Source organism: Pteropus alecto, unplaced genomic scaffold (assembly GCF_000325575.1).
Source record: "Pteropus alecto unplaced genomic scaffold, ASM32557v1 scaffold40, whole genome shotgun sequence".
NCBI lineage: Eukaryota > Metazoa > Chordata > Mammalia > Chiroptera > Pteropodidae > Pteropus > Pteropus alecto.
In genome coordinates, this window is record NW_006431919.1 from 4809740 (window position 1) to 4831929 (window position 22190).

General features: G+C 43.1%; 1 protein-coding gene across 1 annotated transcript in view; it reads left to right on the forward strand.

Moving 5' to 3' along the window:
- GALNT10 (polypeptide N-acetylgalactosaminyltransferase 10) overlaps positions 1-22190 on the forward strand; it is a 183896-nt gene that overhangs the window by 82597 nt on the left and 79109 nt on the right. Inside the window, exons 2-3 of the mRNA XM_006906443.3 lie at positions 4511-4613; positions 7169-7307. Coding sequence (XP_006906505.1) covers positions 4511-4613; positions 7169-7307 — 242 coding nt within the window. The remainder of the gene's footprint in view (positions 1-4510; positions 4614-7168; positions 7308-22190) is intronic.

A 22190-nucleotide genomic window follows, 5' to 3' on the forward strand; every position in this document is an offset into this window, starting at 1 on the left:
TTTTTAATAGGCTCAGAGTGGGGTCCAGGAGTTTATATCTGTAGTCAAGGTCCAGACCTCAATCGCCCTTTGAGAGAGACCAATCTGGCTGTAAACTCCATTAGTGCCGACACAGGATCTGTCTTGTCACTCCTGTGTCCCCAGTGCCTAGCACAGTGCTTGGTATAGAGTAGGTCTCGATAAACTTTTGGTGATGATTTGAATGACCCGTCTATGGGGTTTCCATGGATGGACCTCAGACACTCATGAACCACCTGAAACTGACCACAATTTTTGTTAAGGTTTGTGGATAGGATTCTAAGAGCCCTTTGGGCTCTGAATGCTCTGTGATTTTAGGATGGAAACCAGTTTTTTTCTCCTTCCAAAAGCTCAGACCTATTTTTGGAAATATTTTTAATGTTAAATGAGTCCTATATCAATGCGATTTGGTGAGATGTCAATTTACAGTAGAGTCTTAAAATCCTAAAGCAGTTGATATCCATATTCTATGTGTAAATTCTGAAAGCATTAGGATATACACTGGATATACAGGATATTCAGGCTCATCTGAAAGTACCTTTTGGGCAGGTAGTGCAATCTTCATTTTCTAGGTAGGAATACTGATTCAGTGGCTCAGTGGGGTCTGAGATTCCGCATTTCTAATAAGCTTGCCTCTTATAGCTTGTCTAAGGTCAATTGCGAGGGCTTCCTCTACCCAAAACTAGCCTGAGAGTCAAGAAACATGGCTCTTATCCTCTTGCCTGTTTGTGTGGCCTTGGTTGAGTAGCTTGGCCTATTTGAGCCTCAGTTTCTCCATATGTAAGATGGGGAAGGGTGGCCTGATTATCTGTGAGCAGTTGCTTAGCTTGGATATTCTAGGACCCGCTAGTAACTACATGTGCAGACATGCAGAACTCTCTGCATGTAGTTACATGTAGTCAGCAAGCTCTGAAGTCTTCTTAGTTTAGGAAAGATGTAAGGACTGATGAGACCACCTAAAACAGCACAGGTCATCATCTCCATAGCTCATTCCAGAGGGACATGTATCATTAAGGGAAAGGCAGTGGAGGTGGCAGAAGCATGGATGTGAGATTCCCAGAATTTTGGAACCTTAACTCTTCACCTTGTCAGTTCTGTGATTTACTATCATCTTGAGAAGAAGATGCAAAGAGTTTACTTCTATGAGGTCATAACTGTGAAATTCAGTCTTATACCCTAGACTTCTGCAAGTATATAGAGGAAAGTGTTCTTCATGGAATCCTAGACACTTGAAACGTCCTTTAAAGTTCACCTAACCTTTGCTATTCAAAGTGTGATTTGTGGACCAGTGGCATTAGTATCACCTGAGAGCTTATTAGAAATGCAGAATCTGCATTTAACAAGATCCTCATGTTATTCCACTGACCATATGATTTGAGAAGCACCAGCCCCAACCCAACCCTTGATGCTTGTCCTTCACATCTTGATAAACAGTTGAGCATCCTATTCCTGGCCTCCTCTAACATCTTCCAAGTGGTCCTGCTTCGTCCTAGCACCAGTCTAACTCTTGGAACTTCTTCTCTATCTTAAGCTAGCCCCTCAGTCATTCAGTAACTTCTGCCATTAGCCCTTGCTCTAGCCTTAGGACCTCACAGAGCAAGATAACTGCTTCTGTGTCCCTCAGGGCTTCTCTTCTCCTAGTCCTCATACAGCATAGCATCTGACCTTCGTCATCCCGGAAGAACTGATCAGCTTTGTGGAGATAATCTAATCTCTTCCAGCTTCCTCATCCTGTGTATTGCAGCACATTGTAAACTCACTGGAGTCAGCCAAGTCACGAATGAGAGGTAAAAGTCAGGTGACATGCCATAGGGAATGGTTGGGACTGTGGCAAACTGGTACAACATGCTCAGTCTGAGCAGGGCAACTGTTATTGCTCAGCCCAGCCTACGGGCTGAGGGAGCTCAGTCTGAGCACTGACATGCCTTTTGAGTTTTCCAGAGAAGCCAAAAATCTAGATAAAACAGTAGAAACTCTCCTTATTTTTTTCAATCTGGCAATTGGGTGGTGGGGGTGGGGAGAGAACAAAACAAAACAAAAGCCACCAGGTTGTGTTTACCAGTGACCAGGCCTAAGGTTTTTGTGACCTGTGATGATAAATATCTGCTCACTTTGGATAGAATTGCCCAGGTTTGGTCTGACCCACACAGAGCAGGCAGGGTTATGGCCTCCTTCATCCTAGACCAGTAGTTCTCAAACTTGAGTGTGCCTCAGACTCTATTGGACAACTTGTTAAAACGCAGTCACCGGGCCCCACCTCCCACTTTCTGCTGTGGGAGGTCTAGCATTTCTAACAGGTTCCCAGGTGGTGGAGGTTTTGCTGTTTCAGGGATCACACCCTGAGAACCACTATAGATCGGTGCCTTCCATTAAGGCAGCCTCCGTTGGCAGAGGCTCTTTGGTTCACCAATGTCCTAAGGTAACCAACCAAAGCTCCCAATCCTTGGGTAGCAGAAAAAGGGAAAAGACTTGGGAGAGAGGGCTGGAGAAAAGATGACTAAACAGCTCATGATCAATCAGCCCTGACATCTAGACGTAAAGTATTTTCCTGGGGCAGGTGCCTGACCCACCCCAAGGCTCAGTTTCCCTGTCTGTGAAATACAAGGAATAGCCCTTGCTCTATTTCCAAGTTTTTTTCTTCTCTCGTTTGGAGATTTGGTTGTCAATTTGTCTTTGGCAGAGGACCTTTTTATAATCAAATCCCATATGGAACGCCAGTACAGAAAACAGACAGAGTCATTGCTGGTCTGATTGAACGGGGATCATGCTCCTACTCTGAGCCTCACCCTTCTGCAGGCAGCACTGCAGTGTCTCCTGTAGAAATGTAGCTCAACACAGTTGAAGTCCGCCAAAGGAACTTCTGGCCTAGCTTCTGTGATCTCTAAGAACCCCCAAAAATGTTTGCGGGCACATAGCCTTTCTTTTCAGTTTTCTTTCCCTCTGTGACCAAGACATCTGGCATGCCCACTTTCAGAATTTTCTTCTTGCAACTCGGAGAGGTCTGTAGGAGAGGGAGCACAAAGGGTCCTTATTATCATTAGAGCTGTTGTAAGGATATTGAGCTGTTGTGGAAAACCTGCTAACTCAAGAATCGGCCAGAGACTTAATAAATAGGCATGTGGATGGTTTTATTCTGGTGGCTTCTTGTTAGTGCTAATGTTCCACCACACCACACACTCGGGGCCTTTGTAGTTAATTACATAGGAAATAGGACTGTGGGATTCTGCAAACCACAACAGCAAGAACAAGTCTGCAGGGTTTTTAATGGGCAAGGTTATGTGGGAAGCCATTCTCATCTACGGGAACACGGAAGATCGTATAGTGCCATGTTACCTTGGGAAGATTCTAACTGAGCCCCGGAGCCAAGTCTTTAGACTTGACCATGGCATGGGAAAGCATGTGGCACCTTCGGATGACCCAAGACACTGGAATGCATCCTCTTAATTAGGGAAACCATTTCTAACGGGTCCACCACAGTGGGGTCATCTCCCCAGACACATAATAAACGCCTTCAGAGCAGAGCCCCTTGGGACTACTGCATAGTCCTGTTTTCTTTCAGCCATCTAATTGCTTGTTCATACATTCCACACAAAATTACCAAATATTTGCCCTCTTTGGGACTGTAGAGATGATTTCCACTCCTGTGCTCAGTGTTCTTGAGCCAAGCTCAGCTCCTCCACTCTGTCACACCCCTGCCCAGGCCATCTACCCTGCCCACCACTCATTGCTGCTTATCCAAAGCGCACCCCAAATGCCTGCATGTTTGTGAAACTTTCTCCAGTTCTCCCAGGTGAACATGAACTCCTGTAGTACTTTCTGTGGGCCTTTCATCTAAGGGTCCTTTACCCTGCCCCGTCCAGTATGTAGCCACCAGCCACATGAGCACTTGAAAAGGTCTGAATTGAGATCAACACAAGCATAAAGTACACACGGGATTTCGAAGACTTAGTACAAAAAATAAAATCAAATATCTTAATGATTTTTTATATTACGTGGTGAAATAATACATAGAGTATATTGGGTTAAATAAAATATATTATCAAAACTAACTTCACCTGTTTCTTTTTATTCCCAATGTGAATACCAGAAAATTTAAAGTTACATATGTGGCTCACATTTGTGGCTCCCATTATTAGATTTCTGTTGGACAGCACTGCACTTACTGGTTTTTCTCATGGGTGAAAAGAATGCCTGTCCATTTCTTTCTCCTGGCTTTTGTGTTCCAAGACGGTGGACTGTGTGCCATCGTCTGAGCTTTGCACACCAGGCTGGTACATGGCAGGCACTAACAGAAGTATACTGAGGGAATTAATAAACGAATAAATGACGACAGACATTTAATCAATGTCTGTCAGACATTGCAAGAACAAATGATGACAGACATTCAACCAAAAGCTCCCTTAGGCAGTGTAATTTCTAGGTCTCTGTTGTTAAACTCATGTTTAATATAAGTTTTTTTCTTTTTCACAGTATTTGTCTTTTTTTTTTTAAGGGATCACACAGTCAGCAAAAGAAAGTATTTTTCTTGGGAGATGGACAAAAGCTGAAGGACTGGCACGACAAAGAAGCCATCAGGAGGGATGCGCAACGTGTAGGTACGGAGAATGGATCGTCCCATAGAAGGGTCCCGTGGAGAGAATGTGCATGTGTGTGTGTGCATGAATGTGTGTGTGTGTGTGTGTGTGTGTTTAACGAGGTGTCTGGACCATCCCTTTCCCCTCACCTGTGAGCTGACCCCTTCTTTTCTCCGCTCACATCACCAGATCCATTGCCATGAGGAATTTGCCCAGCCGCCTTTACTGGGCAACAGAAGATGTCTCCCTTTATGAGCTATTTTACCACTAAAATGAGAAGCAGTAATAATAAGAGCCAACATTTCTTGAATCCACGTAGTGAACAAGGCCCACACTTGGCACATTTTCTTGGTGAATCACCAAATCAGTATGGCTTATTTGGTGAGAAGGGACTTGTAGCTCAGAGAGGGGGAATAATCTGCCCACAGTCACACAGGGAGAACGAGAAAGGCTTAGGGTTTGAACCGAGGTCTGAAGGGCAGAGTTGATCCCTACCCAACACTATAGCCATGAAGCCGACTGAATTTAGTAGGTTTTGGCTAAAGTTTTCTTTGGCTTCTTAGTCTTTGGAGCAATTCCCATTAACACTGGGCAACTGGGCAGGGTCGGAGTGGCACAGTACAGAAATTATGTGGAGAGTCATTTCCAGAGAGCCCAGACTAGGAGTCAAGAGAGCAGCTTTGACACCGCTTATCAGCCATGTGACCGTTAGATGAATTCCACACTCGAGCCTCAGTTTCCCCATCCATCAGTGGGGCTCATGCTTCTTGTTTTGATAACCTCAGAGTGTTTATATGAAGTAGCTTTACACTGGAAAGCAGTGTAAAAATGTAAAGGATTGGTATTTTATTCATTTTTATCTCAGTTAAAGGCACCGACCACTATTGATTTTTTTAAAATTACATTATGACAAAAACATTACAGTAAGGCTCTGAATAGAGCTGAAATGATAACTAAAGTTCAGGGAAATCTAAAGATATGACATGCATTTTTCTGTATGCTAGTGATTTAAAATGAAGGCTTGGTGGTGGGGGTGGCGGGGGGGGGTACTGTTTAAAATAAGAAAGGAAACATTTGAAAAGAGCTGATTTGCCAGACAGTTATACCAGAATTGTTAGATCATTGGGCTCACTAGCAAGAAAAGAGTAATCAATGGAGAAATTATTCAGAATAATAATGTCCAGTGCTAACTATGTACCATGTACCTTGCCTTGCCTCCTTAATCATCACACTGAACTTTCTTATCCCAATTAATACGAAGGGCAAAAACCAAGACACAGACAGGGTGAAGGCATGCCTGATATGACCTGGCTGGGGAGTGGCAGGGCCGGGCTGCAGACTCCACTCTGCCCAGCTCCAGAGCCTAAACTTTGAATCACTCCCCTGTCCTGCCTTCCTGAAGCTTCCCTCCCCGAGATGCTTCTGCTCTTCTTTGTCTGCTTGCTGCATTTGTGTTCCTTGCGGAATCTGCCCTGGGCACAAGCCGGAAGTGTTTTATCATGGAACGTTACAGATAGCGGAGTCCTTGTCCTCATCTGGCCCGACTGGAGTAGCCAACAGCCCTTCTTGGGCTTCACCTCTTAGCTTCACCTTCCCTTTAAGCTGAAGTTGTCAGCATTTACTTTGCAAACTAAATGGGATGTTGCTCAGACCACAAGTTTCAGAAGATGAAGCGATTTCTAACCAACTGATTTTATTGCCATTTCTTCAAGACCCTCGCCAATGGCAGATTCTTGGGCTATTGCAGGGGTTGGCGTGGACATTTCCACTCACCATCTGCACCCTGGGAACCCAGATAATAATTTCTTGGAGCATCAGGAACTCTTTCCTCAGATGGATAGTGCAGAGAGAGGAAAGAATAGCACTTTGTCCACCCAATCTGTGACTCAAAGCAACACTTTTCAGGCAATCCTGGCGTAGCCTAGGCAGATCTTAGTTTGTTTGCTAGCTTAAAAAAAAAAAATCAAAGTATCTTTTATAATTTGTGGTGATTTTGATTTACATATAAAGTTTACCCTGCCTAGAGAGTAATCATAATATTTCTGTAGTGTCTTATAGTTTACAAAAAGCTTTCGTGTACACAGCATCTCATTTGACTCTCTCAATGCACTGTGGGTACCAGAAGGGAGCCAGCTACAGTTCAGAGAGGTAGTGTGAAGGGGTCAAGGTTGATCAGCTTATATGTGTTAAACCTGGCCTCCTATCCAGGTGATTGGACTCCCCAGTCAGGGATGTGTGGGGCGCCTGGCAGAGCAGAGGGAACATAGGCTTTGGAACTCGCAGTCCTGGTCCTCTAACCTTTCTGAGTCCCCGTTTATCCACATGTTGGTTGAGTGCTCTCACGTTCACCCTGCAGACTTGCTGTGGACATTATATGAGAACAGGGTCTATGAAGTGTGACTCCTGTGACTGAGTAAATGCTCATTTCCCTCCCCTCTGTACACTTTCCCCTGCAAAATCTAGATGTTTCCTTTATATCCAGCATAAAATTTTGTCTTCATGGTTGAATCATATTTTTTATTCTTCTTCCTTGACTCTATTCAATTAGTAACATTGACATTGCTCTTTGCCCCTAGGAAATGGAGAACAGGGCAGACCTTACCCCATGACTGATGCTGAGAGAGTGGATCAGGCATACCGAGAAAATGGATTTAACATCTACGTCAGTGATAAAATTGCCCTGAATCGCTCTCTCCCTGATATTCGGCACCCAAAGTAAGTATAACATCTCTCATCTTCTGGGATGTAAGGATTTTGCTCTTGGCTCTTATCAAGAATTAATTAAAGAAACAGGTACATGAAGCGCTGCTGGAAGAGAGCCCTTCCTGTTACCGAGGGCCTTTGTGCAGAGGTTCATGTGATCAGATGCTCCTAGAGTACAGAGTTGGTGTGGCAGAGGGACGATTATGTCTCCCCAAAAGATATGGTCTCCTTCCACTGTTCAGGTAGTGGGAACATGGAACCTCTGCGTTTCCTTTCTGCCCTGGCCCATGGGGAAGTTCAGACCTCAATTAAGAACACAATTGCAGTGATAGTTTCAACACTCACTGTCTCCACTTTTCATGTGTGACATTTTAATTTCTTTTTAATCTTTATTTTACCTATCTCGTGTATCTGTATATTTATGTCTTTTGTTATAGGCTATCTCAAATCATTTGAGAGATGACATACTGTAACAATTATAAAAATAACAGTGGCAGCTAACATTCTTTGAACTGGTAGCATATGCCAGGCACTTCGTTTGCATCATCTTAGGTTCCTGTGAGGTGGGTTCCTAAATGATGCCCATTTTACAGATGAGGAAACTGAGGGTTAAAGGAGTGTCATAACTCACATAAGGCCACAAAGTGACTAAAGAGCTGAGCCAGGTCTTAGGCTCCAGATCAACCAAAAACTATACTCTGGACCTGAAGCCATCCTGCCTCCTGGACGTTTTCAGTAGAGTTATTATGGTGGTCGTGGCGATTTTCCAGTAGAGCAATTGTTCTTAAAGCTGATGTGCATTAGAATCATCTGAAGGACTGTCGGAACACAGTATATTGAGCTTCACCCCCATAATTCCTGATTCAGTAGGTCTTGGTTAGGTACTAAGAGCTTGCATTACCAATAAGCATCTACATGGTGCTTGTGCGGCTTGTCTCCGGTCCACACTTGGGGAACTACTGCAAGTAGAAGATCTCAAAATGGCTTTTACACACAGTCCTGAGTAGCCTTGGAGGATAAAGTGTCCTGTTCAACGACTAAAAAGCAGAGTCCAGGAAAAGATGATAAGAGCTAACACTTATTAAGTGCTTATTATATGCCAGGCATTGTTCTAAATCAGTGGTTCTCAAAGTGTGGTGACCTCAGCATCACCCAGGAGCTTGGTAGGTGTGCACATTCTCACATCCCAGCCCAGGTCAACTGTGTCATAAGCTCTAGGGGAGCCCAGCGCTCGGTGTTTAACGAGCCCTCTAGATGATTCCAGTGCACACTTACATTTTAGAATTCTGGGCTCTTTAAATGCATTAACTCAGCCAAACTAAGTGAGGCAGGTCCCTTTATTATCACCATTTTATAGATGGGGAATTGGGACACAAAAAGGTTTAATAATTTGCACAAGATGACACAGCTGGTAAGAGGTGGCACCAGAATTTGAATGCAGGGATTCTGACCCTAGAATCTGTATTCCTAATCACTGAGCCATAAGGTCTTTCCACCTGAAGAACTCAGTTGGTAGAATGCAATAATCAAGATAGTCTTGGTAGAATTTTTGGCGACTCGCAAAATGCTTTCGGCCCCATCGCATCTGTCAGTTCCCGCAACAGTGCTTCGAGTCGGCAGTGCTCGTCGTCTCCACTCTGTGCACGAGGAGCCCACACAGCCCCAAGGTGCGCTGCTTGCCCAGGAGCGGGCCCTAGTCAAAAGGATTTCTTGATTTAAGGGGCGGGGGAACAAGGGGCCTCGGTGTGCCTGCCTGTGGGGTTTGCAATTTGTTTCGTGGTCTTCACTGTCAAGCCTGAGATTTTTTTCATCTGTGTGTGAGAATAGAGTTCAAATATTACTGATGTTTCTGAATTCAGAACTGTGACCTGACTCTGAGGGTCAGAAACTCAATTTATGTGTTTAGCCCCTTGCAGAGTTCAGAATTCTGCACTAATATCATGTTTCTGGGTCTAGGAAAAAAGTTCATCTAGGAGCTTTATACTCTCACCTCAGCTGCTGTTCATTGGTATTGTGGACAATCAGTTGTGGCGGTGTCTGGGGTGGTTTTAAAATAATACAAGGCCAGGACCCCACCCCAAGCCACTGGAATCTCGTCTCTGGGGTTGCAGCCTAGGTCTCAGTGTTTCTAAAATCTTTAAAAGCGATTCTCACTTATAACCAGAGTTTAGAACTGCTGGTATAAAATAAGGAATATTTTTACAATGAGGGAGAGAAACTGGGTGTGGTTACAGCTTTTATCCATCTATTCATCTGCCCAGTCAGTAAATATATTAATGATGGTCTTCCGTGTACCAAGACCTGTACTTGACACCAGGAATACAGTGATAAATGAGCCATTCTTGTTGCAAGGGGTGGGACAGATGGCATAAGGAGGTCATTATACCACAGTTGAGAAGTCCAGTAACAGTAGTAAGCAGAGTGCTTTGAACCTCAGAGGACCCGCCCACCCCACCCCACCCCAGCCTTTGCAGGAAGACATTGCAGGTTGAGAACCGCCTGGGCAAAGGCCTCTGGGCAAGACAGTACACATTCTTCAGCTTAGGAATTACAAGGATGAGTTAGAAGTACAGCCAGGATGGGGATCCAGCCCTTTCGTTAGTACAGTGCTCTTTCCTGACAGCCCAGAAAAAGAACGGTCTTCTCAATCTAGGAGTTCTGTGATCCACAGAGAGAATTCAGGAGAGTCTGTAAACTTGGATGAAAAAAAAACGTTGCTTTTTTTTTTCATTAACCACCAGCTGAAATTTGGTGTTCCCTTCAGTTATGAATGTAGGAGACAAAGTACCTATGACGTAGTCACCAAAAGAAATCATGTGCTTTCTCATTACTCTGTAGATATCTTGAAATGTCATGGACACTCATTACTACTTTGAAGTGAAGGTAGTTTTTAGATCTACCACTAGATCTTGTCATTTAATGTGTTCATAAAGAAGCACATTTGTTACTGTATTTTAAATTTTTTATTATTGTGATAACTATATTTTGGTTTAGTTAGTTTTCTTTACAATCTCATATATTTTATTTTATGAATTATAAATAAGCACTGCTCTCAGAAGTTTCCATATATTTTACCAGCCTGGCAGAGGAGGCCAGGACATCAATGAGATGACAAACCCCTGTTCTGGATGGATGTGAATTGAGCCTCAGCACACCACAGGCTCCTCTATTACCAGCCCACCCACCTAGCCAGCGTCCAGGTTATAGAAAAGACGTGGGTAAATTCCGTGCCCTTGACATCTCCCCTTTTTCAGACTCCCCAGTCGTGGAAGCTGACTTTTCAGAAACGAGTTGACAGATGTCTTGACGAGCTTTTCTTTTTTCCGAGGGGGGAGCTTTCCTGCAGTTTGACAGCACAAATGTATGAATAAATTAGAACAGTTGAGCCTCTCATTCCCTCTGGTTTCTTTCAGCTTAAACAACTTCCCCAGCAGGAGTGAGGTTTATGTTTGCCTTTTATTCCTTCGAACTGAATTTTGGCAACAACATGTCAAGAACAGGATGGAGGGGCTGTTTGTTTGTGCCAGCTGCATTTGCTTCCACCAGAAGCTGCATTGGAGAATGTGCAGCCACAGAGAATGGAAAGTAGGAACTTGGGTCTGACTTGCTGGGCTTGCATGTGGGAGGCAGCCAGCTGGCTCTGAGCAGGCCTGCCCTCTGCACCTTTTGCCAAGGGAGCGAAACAGAGGCTGGCTGGTGGGCTGGCCCACTTTCCCTGCTCCCCAAGGGGGCTCTCTGGGCTGCTTGACAACCACACATGGAGGCTCCTCCAGGGCACAGAGCTGATGGCAGTGCAGCCCCAGCTGCTAAAGGGCCCAGGTCTGAAAACCCCTCTGTTGGATGATCAGTTTCTCCCACGCAAAGATTGTCCATAGTGGCAATGAAAGTAGTCTACAGTCCTGACCTGCGCTCTCCAGTCCATGGGTTTAGCTTCCAGTAATGAATGCACCTGAATGGAATCTTTGTTGCAATAAAAGGCCCTAACCTACTAGATTCCTGATTCCATACTCCTCTCACTTTTTCCTTTTTGTTAAATTAACATGCTTATTTTATGATATATACTGAATTTCCTCAAAAGAACTCATAAGCTCATATTATTACAATAGGCCAGTATCATTGAGCACCTTTACCTCCCCAACAGTTTACAATAGCAACAATAGAGAGAGTTGTTACTCTATTACCTTTGACAAACGTTTATTAAATATATACTCAGAAAAGAAATGACAGTTTGAGAGCACAGAGAGTTAAAACCAACCACATTTGTCGTAGTAATAATAATAATATTTGTGCCCCGATACGAATGTACACAGAGACGTTAAAAATGCTATTTAGGAACTAGGATGGAGTAACAGGAACCAGATTTACTCTCCTGCCTGAAACAACTGGGGGGAAAAAAGACACTGGACACCAAGAATTGATGGACAGTTTCCCAGAAGATGGGAAACAAATGAAGAGAGCCCTTCAGTTGCCTGAGCTAATTGCCTCAAGAGAGTTTTCAAGCCATGGTGCAGGGAAGGGGAGCCCAGATAGAACCCTGAGAGCTCCCTGAGTTGAGCTGTTAGAGTCCAGGGAAACCAAAGAGGCAGAGAGTTCACAGGACAAGGTACTGCAGAAGAGAGAGCTGCATGGAGATCGAGCCTCAGAGTATGTGGAAAGGCCCCTTGAGTATTCAGCAGATTACTGATGAGCTCATTCCTATGAGGAAGCCACCTGAGGCTGGGAAAGGGATCACCAAAAGGATTAGAAGGAACAGTGTGCCTGACTTTCACACAGTACCAAGAATACTGCCTCTTCTTACAGCTCAGACTGGAAATTTCTAACTCCTTGTAATTTCTAACTCATGTAGAATTGGGTAGAGCACTTTGAAGAGTTTTGCCTCAGTGGGGACTAATTAGCCCCAGACTGAACAGTGCTCTGGCCCAGTCTGAAAAAGCATAAATCATGGCCCAGAAGATCAAACTGTTTCTAAGTAACTTAACAACATCCCAGAAGAAACCTCAAAAATACTTAACAGAAATAAAAAAAAATTTTCAGCACTAATCAAGGTAAAATCCAACCATAGATTATCAGAGATGCAAATAAGTAGAGAAGCATGACTCATCATGAGGAAAAGATTCAATCAAAACCAACCCAGAATTAATACAGATGTCAGAACCAGCAGAGGACACTAAAACAGTTATTATAACTATGTTCTATACATTTAAAAATTAGAGAAATGAAAGATATGAAAATACCCAACTGAACTTCTAGAAAGGAAACCAACAATGTCTAAGATGAAAAATACAGTATATGGGATTAAGGACAGATTAAATATTGCAGGGCAAAAAAAGATTATTGAACCTGAAGATATGAAGAAAAGAAACTATTCAAAATAAAACAGAGAAAAAAGAATTTTAAAAAATGAAAAGAGTATTAATAAACTGAGTGACAGCTTTTAAGTAGTCAAATATTCATGTAACTGGAGTCCATGAAGGAGAGGGAAATAATGGCCAAAAGTTTTCCAAGGTGAATGAAAACTATAAAACCACAGATTAAAGAAGCTCAGTGAAACCCAGTCCCAGGAAACATGAGTAAAACACCACCAAAGGCACATCATAATCAAATTACTAAAATCCAGTGGCAAAGAGAAAACATTTTAAAGAAGCCAGAGAAATAAAATATACTGTAGACAGAAGATCAAAGATAAGGATGACAGAATTTTCACTGGAAACAATGCAAGAAAGAACAAAGTGTAGCAACATCTTTAAAGTACTGAAAATAAAAACTCTGTCAACCTAGACCTCTGTACCCTATGAATATATCATTCAAAATTAAGGCAAAACAAAGACTTTCCAACACACACACACACAAAAAAGCTGAAAGAATTTATTACAGTTGTCATGTACTATAAGAAATGATAAAGTCTTTTAGGAAAAAAAAGAGATACTGGATGGAAATAGAATCTTCATTCACAAAGAATGACAATCATTGGAAATAGTAACTATGTGGGTAAATTATGTACTATTTTTTCTTATTGTTTAATTTTTTAAAAAAATGTATCTGAGTAACCAAAAACAACAATAACATATCATTGGGTCTAAAACATAGATAAAAGTAAAATTATCCCAACATAAAGATTAGAGAGGAGAAATGATAATATACTATTGTAAGATTCTGGTACTCCTTGTGAAGTGGCAAAGGTAGGCTTTAAAAGTTAAAAGTGTGTGCTATAAACCCTAGAACAATCACTCAAATTGCAAAACAGAGTCACAGCTAATAAGCCAATGAAGGAGAACAAATGGAATTATGAACAATATTCAGTTAATCCAAAAGAAGGCAGAAAAAGAGGGAAGAGGGAACAATGACCAGAAGAGATTGCAGCCCATGTAACTTAACTATGAATAACAGATAGGTCAAAGAATAAATCCACGGAAAAATTAGAAAGTATTTTGAGCTGAATGATAAAACAGAATAATATCAGGATTTATGAGATGTTATTAAGGCAGTACTTACAGGGAAATTTGTATCATTAAAGGCCCGTATTAGAAAAGAATGGTCTCAAGTTGATGATATCAGCTTCTACTTTAAGAAATTAGAAAAAAGAAGAGTAAATTAATCCAAAATAAACAAAGTTAAGGAAATAAAAAAGATCGAAGCAGAGATTAATGACTAGAGAATAGAAAACCAAAAGAAAAATAAAAAATCAGTGAAACCAAAACCTGGTTCTTTGAGATGTTAAATTAAATTAACTTAAAACCAGACTGATGAGAAAAAAGAGAGTAGACGTAAATTACCAATATCAAGAATGAGAACCGTGACATAACTACAGATTCTGTTAACTATTAAAAAATAATAAAGGAATATTCTGAACAACTTTATGCCTATAAATTCAGCAACTTCTATGAAATGACAAATTCCTTGAAAGACACAAAGTACCAAAGGTCACTCAGGAAGAAATGACTAACTTGAATAGCCCAATAACTAATATAGAAATTGATATTAATATTTCTCATCTCACAAAGAAAACTCTTAGCCCAGATCGGTTCGCTGATGAATTCTGCTAAAAATATAAGAAATAACACAAATTCTATACACCTCTTAAAATTAAGGAGGATAGAGTACTTTCCAGCTCTTGAGCCAGCATTACCCTGATAACGAAACCAGACAAAACAGCAAAAAGTAAGATAAGAAAAAAATGTCACAGACCAATATTCTTCACGAACAGGGTGGCCAGGTATTATTGTTACTATTATCATCATTATTCACTTTTTTCGGGAACAGATTTGGGGAAGAGTAGGTTTGGGGAAATCGGGATTTTGCTGTCAGTCAAGTTTAAGACATCATTAAACATCCACGTGACAATGCCGAGTAGGCAGTTGACTAAATGATGCCGTTTGTATTGTGAAAAATGGAAATGGCAACGGGATCCTTTTCTGAGTTGCTATGTTTTTATTGTGGTTTTAATTAACTCATTTTCCTCTAATAGCAAGAAATGCCTGAGGCATAACAAACAGTAAATCTAAAAATGGCCCAAGATCAGCTGTGGTCTGTATTGTGTCTGGGATGATGGTATTTGTGTGCCATATTCAGGTCATGGCAAGGTCGGCACCCACTTCCTCCCACCCTCTGCAGTGGGGATGAATGGCTGCAGTCTGCACCAACCCCAGTGCTCCCTCACCCCCTCCCCACAGTACCCAGAGGTTTGTCAGACCCTCCATAGAACAGTGATAGGCCTGGAAGACATATTTTATACATATTAGCAGTTTTCCCTTTTTATGATAACTCATGTGTAGAGTAAGCTCGCTTAACACTTTTATAATGGAGCACTTCAATATTAGATTAGCACCCTAAATATGCCCACAATGAGTGATACAGACTCCCTAGTTTGGCAAGTTGTTAGCCACGCATGTGACGGGTGGGGGACGGAAAGAGGGGCTGGAGCCTGAAGAGTTTGTGAGCTGGGTTAGGAAAAAGTCCAGGTTTCTTTGGAGCACCACTGATTTTTCAAGAGACTTAAATCAGCTCTCCTCTGAAATTAAATGACTCCTTTCTGAACAATGGTCTTTCTTTCAAGGCAAGTTATTGATCTATCAGACCTAATATTGGGATTTAAAGGTGCTCATAAGCCTTAACATAAAATAGGAGTCAAAAATATTTCTCAAATCAACTTCTTTTCTGTAATTTTTAAAATAGATGTCAATGAATTCAGCCCTTGGGTTGAAATTCCAGAGAGAAGTGGCTTAGAAGCAAAAAATGGCTGCCTGTCAACTGAAAATCAAATGACATGTGTCCCTACGATTTATGTTGGGTAAAAACCACCTGACATCCACGTGAGCTAATGTGCAGTTTGTGGTTCTTTAATCATTTCTGCAAACAGATGCATTTTCTAAGTCTTCCAGAAAGAGATGCTGTGCTCTCCATTGACAATAATGGTTCCTATTTATCTAGTGCTTATATGCCAGGGGTTGTGCTGAGTACTTTACCAGCCCCCTTTGAAGTTTTGTGTGATAATACTTTTTATCCTTTATGTTTCGACATTATCTTCTCCTTTACAAAAAAACACTATTACAACTTTTATTGTGATTCTGGCCTCTGAAATTGTATTGAATGTGGATCACTACTAGGTCCCTTTTACAGATGCACAAACTGAGCCTGGGAGAAGCTCAGCCCTTTGCTCCAGTTCACACAGCTGGTTTAGAAGGCAAAGGAGACTCAAACCAAGACCCAAGTATGTGCTTTTTCTACGGCGTCGTGCACAGACTGAGACCCATCCTTCACAAGAAAGGAGGGAGACATTTTTTAATTCTCATCATTTGTGCATGAAGGTTCTTGGACCGGGCAGAGTGAGCAGGATTGGCTAAATAAATGAACACAACCAGCCGACTACTCGGGTTGCATTTCCTTCACCACACTGAAGGTAATATATGCTTATCCAGGAGAAGATAAATAGCACTCAGTAAAATCGGTTACAGAGATGAGTTTGATTGCTGAGTGGTACTGGCCTTGAAAGAGTTTAAGGAAAAAGAGACTAATGACTGGAAGATAAAAGCGATTATCAATTCTCTCCTTTCATTAAGATGGTATCAAGGGCAGCATGATGATAAGACAAGCACAGAGCAGCTTAGTTTAGGAGCACTCTTATGCAGAATAGAACATAATTCCCTCCTAAGTGTAAGACTCCTCCACACTTTTTTTTAAGGGGAAGAATCAGTAATTCCCTGCAAGAGACACGCACACACACACACCACCACCACCACCACCACCCCCATTCCTAAATCTGCCCAGGTAGAGAATTTGCTTATGCAACATGTATAGACATGTTGCATAAATGTGGTTGTACTATGGATTTTATTCTACAAGTAACTTTGTTCATTTTATATGCTGTGGTCACATTCCTAAGGCATTTCTAATAGCTTTGTAATATTCCACAGGAATATAATCTACTCATCCATTCTTCTGTTGACGGGCAGACAGGTTATTTTCAGGTCTTTGCTTTTGGAAACAGTGGCAAAACCACCTTTACATACATATCTTTACATTTTTGTTTCTTTCTTTCTCTTCCTTCATGAATCATCAAGAATCTTGACATTAAAGCCCATTTCTTCCAAATGACATTTGCCTGGCGGCTGGCAGCTAACTGGGATCTGAGGTGCAGTCCTAGGGCTGTCATTTCATCTGGTAATTCTGGGCACCGTGACCTTCTATACCGTACTGATTAACCAGAGTTCTTCCTTCCTGCTGTCAGCCTGTGTTCAAAGTTTGAGCACATGGAATACATTGCCTTTTATATTTGTAGGAGGACTAGTTTTATCATGTGGGTGAAGAAACTGTTGGATTTTGCTGTGTGCTTTAAAAATTTTTTTTGTCGTTATTGTTATCACTGTTTTAAACTATATATGATCTAAACAAAGGGGTTTCCAAAATGTGAGTTCAAATGGGAGGAAAGACAACACAACCAAGATCCTTTAAATACTGCTTGGAATCCCTGGTGCACGTTAGGGGGTGCGAAACTAGTGATGAACTAGAGGTGCACAATTAACATTAGTAAGCCCTGTGATTCCCTGTGAAAGAGCAAATGGGTGCAGCTGGCTCTCAGCAAAGCCTCTCCTGAATGGAAAAGGACCTTCATAAAGATATCAGCTTTGGTACATGTTGTCACACTCATCTTCCGGCTCCTCTGATTCCAGGCAGACTGTGTCAAAAGAGAAAGCCAACACCTGTCTCATCCCCCAGAGTGGAGTAGTGAAGGGCTGGGGAGCCAGGCCTGAGCTGAGAAGGGAAGGTGTGTTGTAAGGGTGTGTCAGAAGAGGGCCCAAATCTGGGGGGTGAGGGGACAGGAGCTTTTGACAGTGTACGCACTGAGACCCAGCTTTTTCCTTTTGCTCCAGAAACTCGAGCTATTTATAACTTCCACTTAGCTTCTTGGTGGTTCCAGAGCCCATTGGACACTGTCTGAAAATGTTGTATTGTAAGGGACTGCCCTTCATACAAAATAGGGAGCGGAGGACTACAGAATTTTGAATTCAAACCAAAATGACCTACCCCGTGGCCCCTGGGAGGTAGGAACTCACATTTATAAGCCAGATGCTATACCAGGTGCATTCACACATGGTATCGTTTTCATTCCTTGTGACGGCCTTCATAGGAAGGAATTAGGTCCCCATTTTACCAAACTGGAAGTGAGGCTTAGGGAGGCTGTGACTTTCCCAAGATGACTTACTACTAAGTGACAAAGGTGGGACTTGAACCAAGATCTGAGGGTCTCTTCAGTCCATGCCCCTCTCCTCACCACACCTGCTGTTGCCATCTCAGAAAGTACTATTTCTCAAAGGCCACACTTTAAGATGTAGGTATGCCATCTTATTGTGTGACCCTGGGAGGGTCCCTTCCCATTCTGGGCCTCAGTTTCCTCATCCATAAAACAAGGAGTGCCAACAAGGTGAGAGTCAGGCCTTTCCAGCCTTCATATTCATTCAGTGGTTCTCCTTGGCTTTTCACACTGAAGCTGTGTGTGCAGCCTGGGAACAGTAGTTGGCCATCTCCCTCGCTCCTCAACCCAAAGAGATCCTCAGCCCAAAGAGATGCCACCCCCAGGACACACAAACCAGTTCCCAAAAGGCCCCATCTGGTCAGTGGAAAGTCCAAAACCGTCGTCTGTTGGATAGAGGAGGGTATACTGGATTTTGTTCCCATGAGAAGATGCTAAAATGGTGCCCGTTTCCAGAAGATCATTTATCTAAGAGTACAGACACTGGGAGCTTTCATACAACAGAGTCACTTCACAAAGATTTTTAGAATGATCATTCCCTTAAAAAAGAAAGACAACTCACCCTTGTAATCACCGAGAACAGTTTACTCTAGCGCACGGAGCATAGTCGGGGTGAAGTGCTGTGGGTTGTGGGTGATTGCTCACGACATCATGGTGGTGCAGCTGGCGTGATATTGATGCAGTCCTGCTAATCATGTGGAACAACACTGCTGTGCCCCAGCGGTCCCAGTGCCCATGGCCTGGCAGTCCGGATTTCCACATTAGCGGTATTTGTGGAGTTTAGAAATCTTATAATTCTGTAAGAGTCCGTGCTTTTCAAAATAATAAAGAAAATATAAGACCGCTTCATCCAGCTTTAGTACAACTTTTGGATGCTTGTTTTTGTTTTTCTTTCCAAAGAATGGACTTAGGAATAGGTTGGACTTCCTTGGCTGCAGTTACTTCAGCTAGTGGGGCATCCTCTGCAAGGAGGCAGGGGCAATAATGGGAAATGGGAATGTCAGCCAGGTGGAACGTGGAATTAATTGGGTCTGGAGAGCTTGGCTCTCCCGAAGGAAGACGTGGAGCCATGGCACAGCCAGGCCTCCCAGTGCCTGAACTGGGAAGATCTTTCCAAGCCTGGCCACCACGTTCTTATGACCCCCTCAACAGCTAAGGCCATCAAGAGGCCTTATCTCTTTTTTTGTGTAGCTTTGTGTCTGCTCCCCCTCATTAACTCTTAGACTCCCTTTCTGTACCTCAAGGTTGTGTTCCCAAGAAAGAGAATTTTATTTGCCTGATGAACTCCATTTGGGCACAGATTTCTTGCTGGGCCATTGACCATTGGCAAGTCAATGGATTGGGTGCCCTTGGGTCAGGGGTCTGTTCCTGCCCCAGGCAGCCATCATGACCAGGGAATGGGTAGTCATAGGGTCCACCCAGGACTCCTTCTTCAGCCTTCCTCTGGCGTGGCCATTTCTGCTCAAAGAGAAGGTGTGGGCAAGGCAGGCACCATGATTGACTTGAAGAGCACAGATGTTTCTTTTAACCAGTGGTACTTGATGCACCTTTATGTTTATAGAGCACCATAGGTTTCTTTTGTATTCACTTCTCAGCTCAAACCTGCAAGTTTATTTTGTAAAGGAGAAAACTGAGGCTTATAGAGGTTTGGTAACTCGCCCAAGATTATACAACCAATAAGTAGTCTTTTCGGCTCTAAGTCCATACCAAACTACTTCTGACAAATTAGAACAAACATTGCATGGACATCAGCAAGCATATTTAAAGCATCTGCATTCTTACTAGTAGGAGTTTTTTTGTGGAAGTTCATCAGAACCCCCAGTGATCCCACTTCTTGAGGCTGCATGGTCCAGCCCCCCCATGGTTCCACCAAGCTGATAGGCAGCACTTGGAACATGCGGTGGGTGCTGCCTCCTTAGAACTATGTATGATTTAAATTTGTTTTTTACATCCAGAGTCTCCAAGGGATTTTCTCTTTCTGTTGTGACTAAACCGAAGAGCCAGCTCTACCTGCCAGTCCAACAACAGCTAGCCATGTGGGCTGGGATTTCCACTTAGCCTCTCTAAACCTCACCCCCTTACTTGGAAAACAAAAAGGTTGAACTAGGCCCTTCCAACTCCAGTTCAGCCCAGCAACCTGCTCCGCAAGGGCATCGCTCTTCCTGATCCTGCCCACAGCAGGGCTCTTCCAAGCATCTCAGGAGGCCATGCAGCACCTGGGAGCCCACAAGGATTTGGATGCCATTAAGTCGGTGTGCTGTATGCAGTGCTGTAGAAACAGATGCATGTTCGGAGAAGAGTGAAGAGGAAGACATACCCTCTATGTTTAATGTTAGCCCCAGGTGTCAGCATTGGGCAAGATCCTGCTGTCGTTATCAATTGTCCTTTACCTTTCTGTGTTTTCCAGACTTTTACACTGAGCAGTTTCCACTTTTATAATGAAGAAACACACACATATAAATGTTATTTTAAATAGATACTATCTAGATTTGAATCCTGAATCCAAGTCACTTATCTTTCTGAGCTCTGTTTTCCTTTTGTAGAAAACAGGGTGAGCACTCCCTGGTTCACCTCCCTGCCAGGAGTTGGTACAGATTAGAGGAGAGAGAAGGAAGATGCTTCGTACACCACTGAGCACAACGAACCATGGAGAGGCAGAGGTTGTTATTGTCTGGTCACAGCCAACCCCGTCTCTTTTGTTGGAAGCAGTGCCCTAGTTTCCCCTTCCTGGAGTCCACATTCTTTGTGGCTAGTTTCTGAAGTCATCGGCAAGGGGACACTTCGTGTTTACCATACGCAAAGGAACTGGGTATACCACCATGAGGTGTTGACAGCTCAAGACAGAACATGCAGACAGGTCGCACAGCCAACCCCGTCTCTTTTGTTGGGAGCAGTGCCCTAGTTTCCCCTTCCTGGAGACCACATTCTTTGTGGCTAGTTTCTGAAGTCATCAGCGAGAGGACACTTCGTGTTCACCATACGCAAAGGAACTGGGTATACACCACCATACAGTGTTGACAGCTCAAGACAGAACATGCAGACAGGTCTTGAAGGGGACTGCGGAGATGGGGGTGTCACTAAAAGAGGGCAGTGGCCTCTATCTTCCTCCCCACCATCCCCAGGCTGCCTCTGTCTACTCTCATTTCAGGCCTAGTGGGAGGAGAAATGGGGCTTTTTGCACAAGCTCCCAGCAGGAAAGTGGCCTGTGCGCAGGTCTGTGGAACCGAATTCCCTGCTGGATACTGGAGAGACACATTTCAGCATGTCATGCGATTTTTTATTTAAACAAAGACCATCTGCTAAGCTGGGGCCAAACTAATGACTAGTTCCCATGGCAAAAGTCGAAGTGCTATTTTGTACTTATTTAGTAAATAGATGGATAGATGGGTAGAAGAGGGAGAAAAATAGAGACCAAAAGGAAGGGGGAAAAAGGCATATGTTTAGGGCCGTGATTCCAGCTGAGCCTTTTGAGTTCTGAATAGTCTTTAATTCCACAATTGAATTAAATTAGAAGTGAATTTCATCTATTGTAGCATTGTCTACTTCCCTTACTATAAGATAGTATTTGTGCATCTACTGGCAGGCTGTGGGGCCCATTCTAGGGTTTTAGAGAGCCAGGGCTCTCTGCTGGGTAATAGCTCTATTGTATTCACCCCTTGGACTACAGGCAATTTATTACAACTGTCCCACCCCCTCAAAAAAACCCCCACACACACACACACAAACCCTGCTTCAGTTGAGCAAGCCTCCTGTGAAATTGGATGGAAGGCAGGGCCTTTTGTAGAAAACTAGATGTTGCCTGTCTTTTTTGGCCACAGCGAACTCAGCTGAGTTAAGGAAAAGGGATTTTTAAGAACTGCTTTCATTTATTTGTGAAGGCTGACATTATGAAATTGGAGAAGGCTCCCAGAGAAAGCTGGTTGAAATGATCAAAAGAATTGGAGAGGTGGGGAAAGTTGCAGAGGAGGGCGGCATGAGGCCTGGGTAAAAGTGGTCCAGCGAGATGGAAGAGCAAGAGGGGACATGTGATAAGTCCAGAGGTCCCAAGGGGAAAAAGAGAAACCGACTTGTCCATCAGAACTGGACTGCCAGAATTAGGGGAGTCCGGTCCACACAGCTGGAACTGAGCTCACTGCTGGATGCCAAGG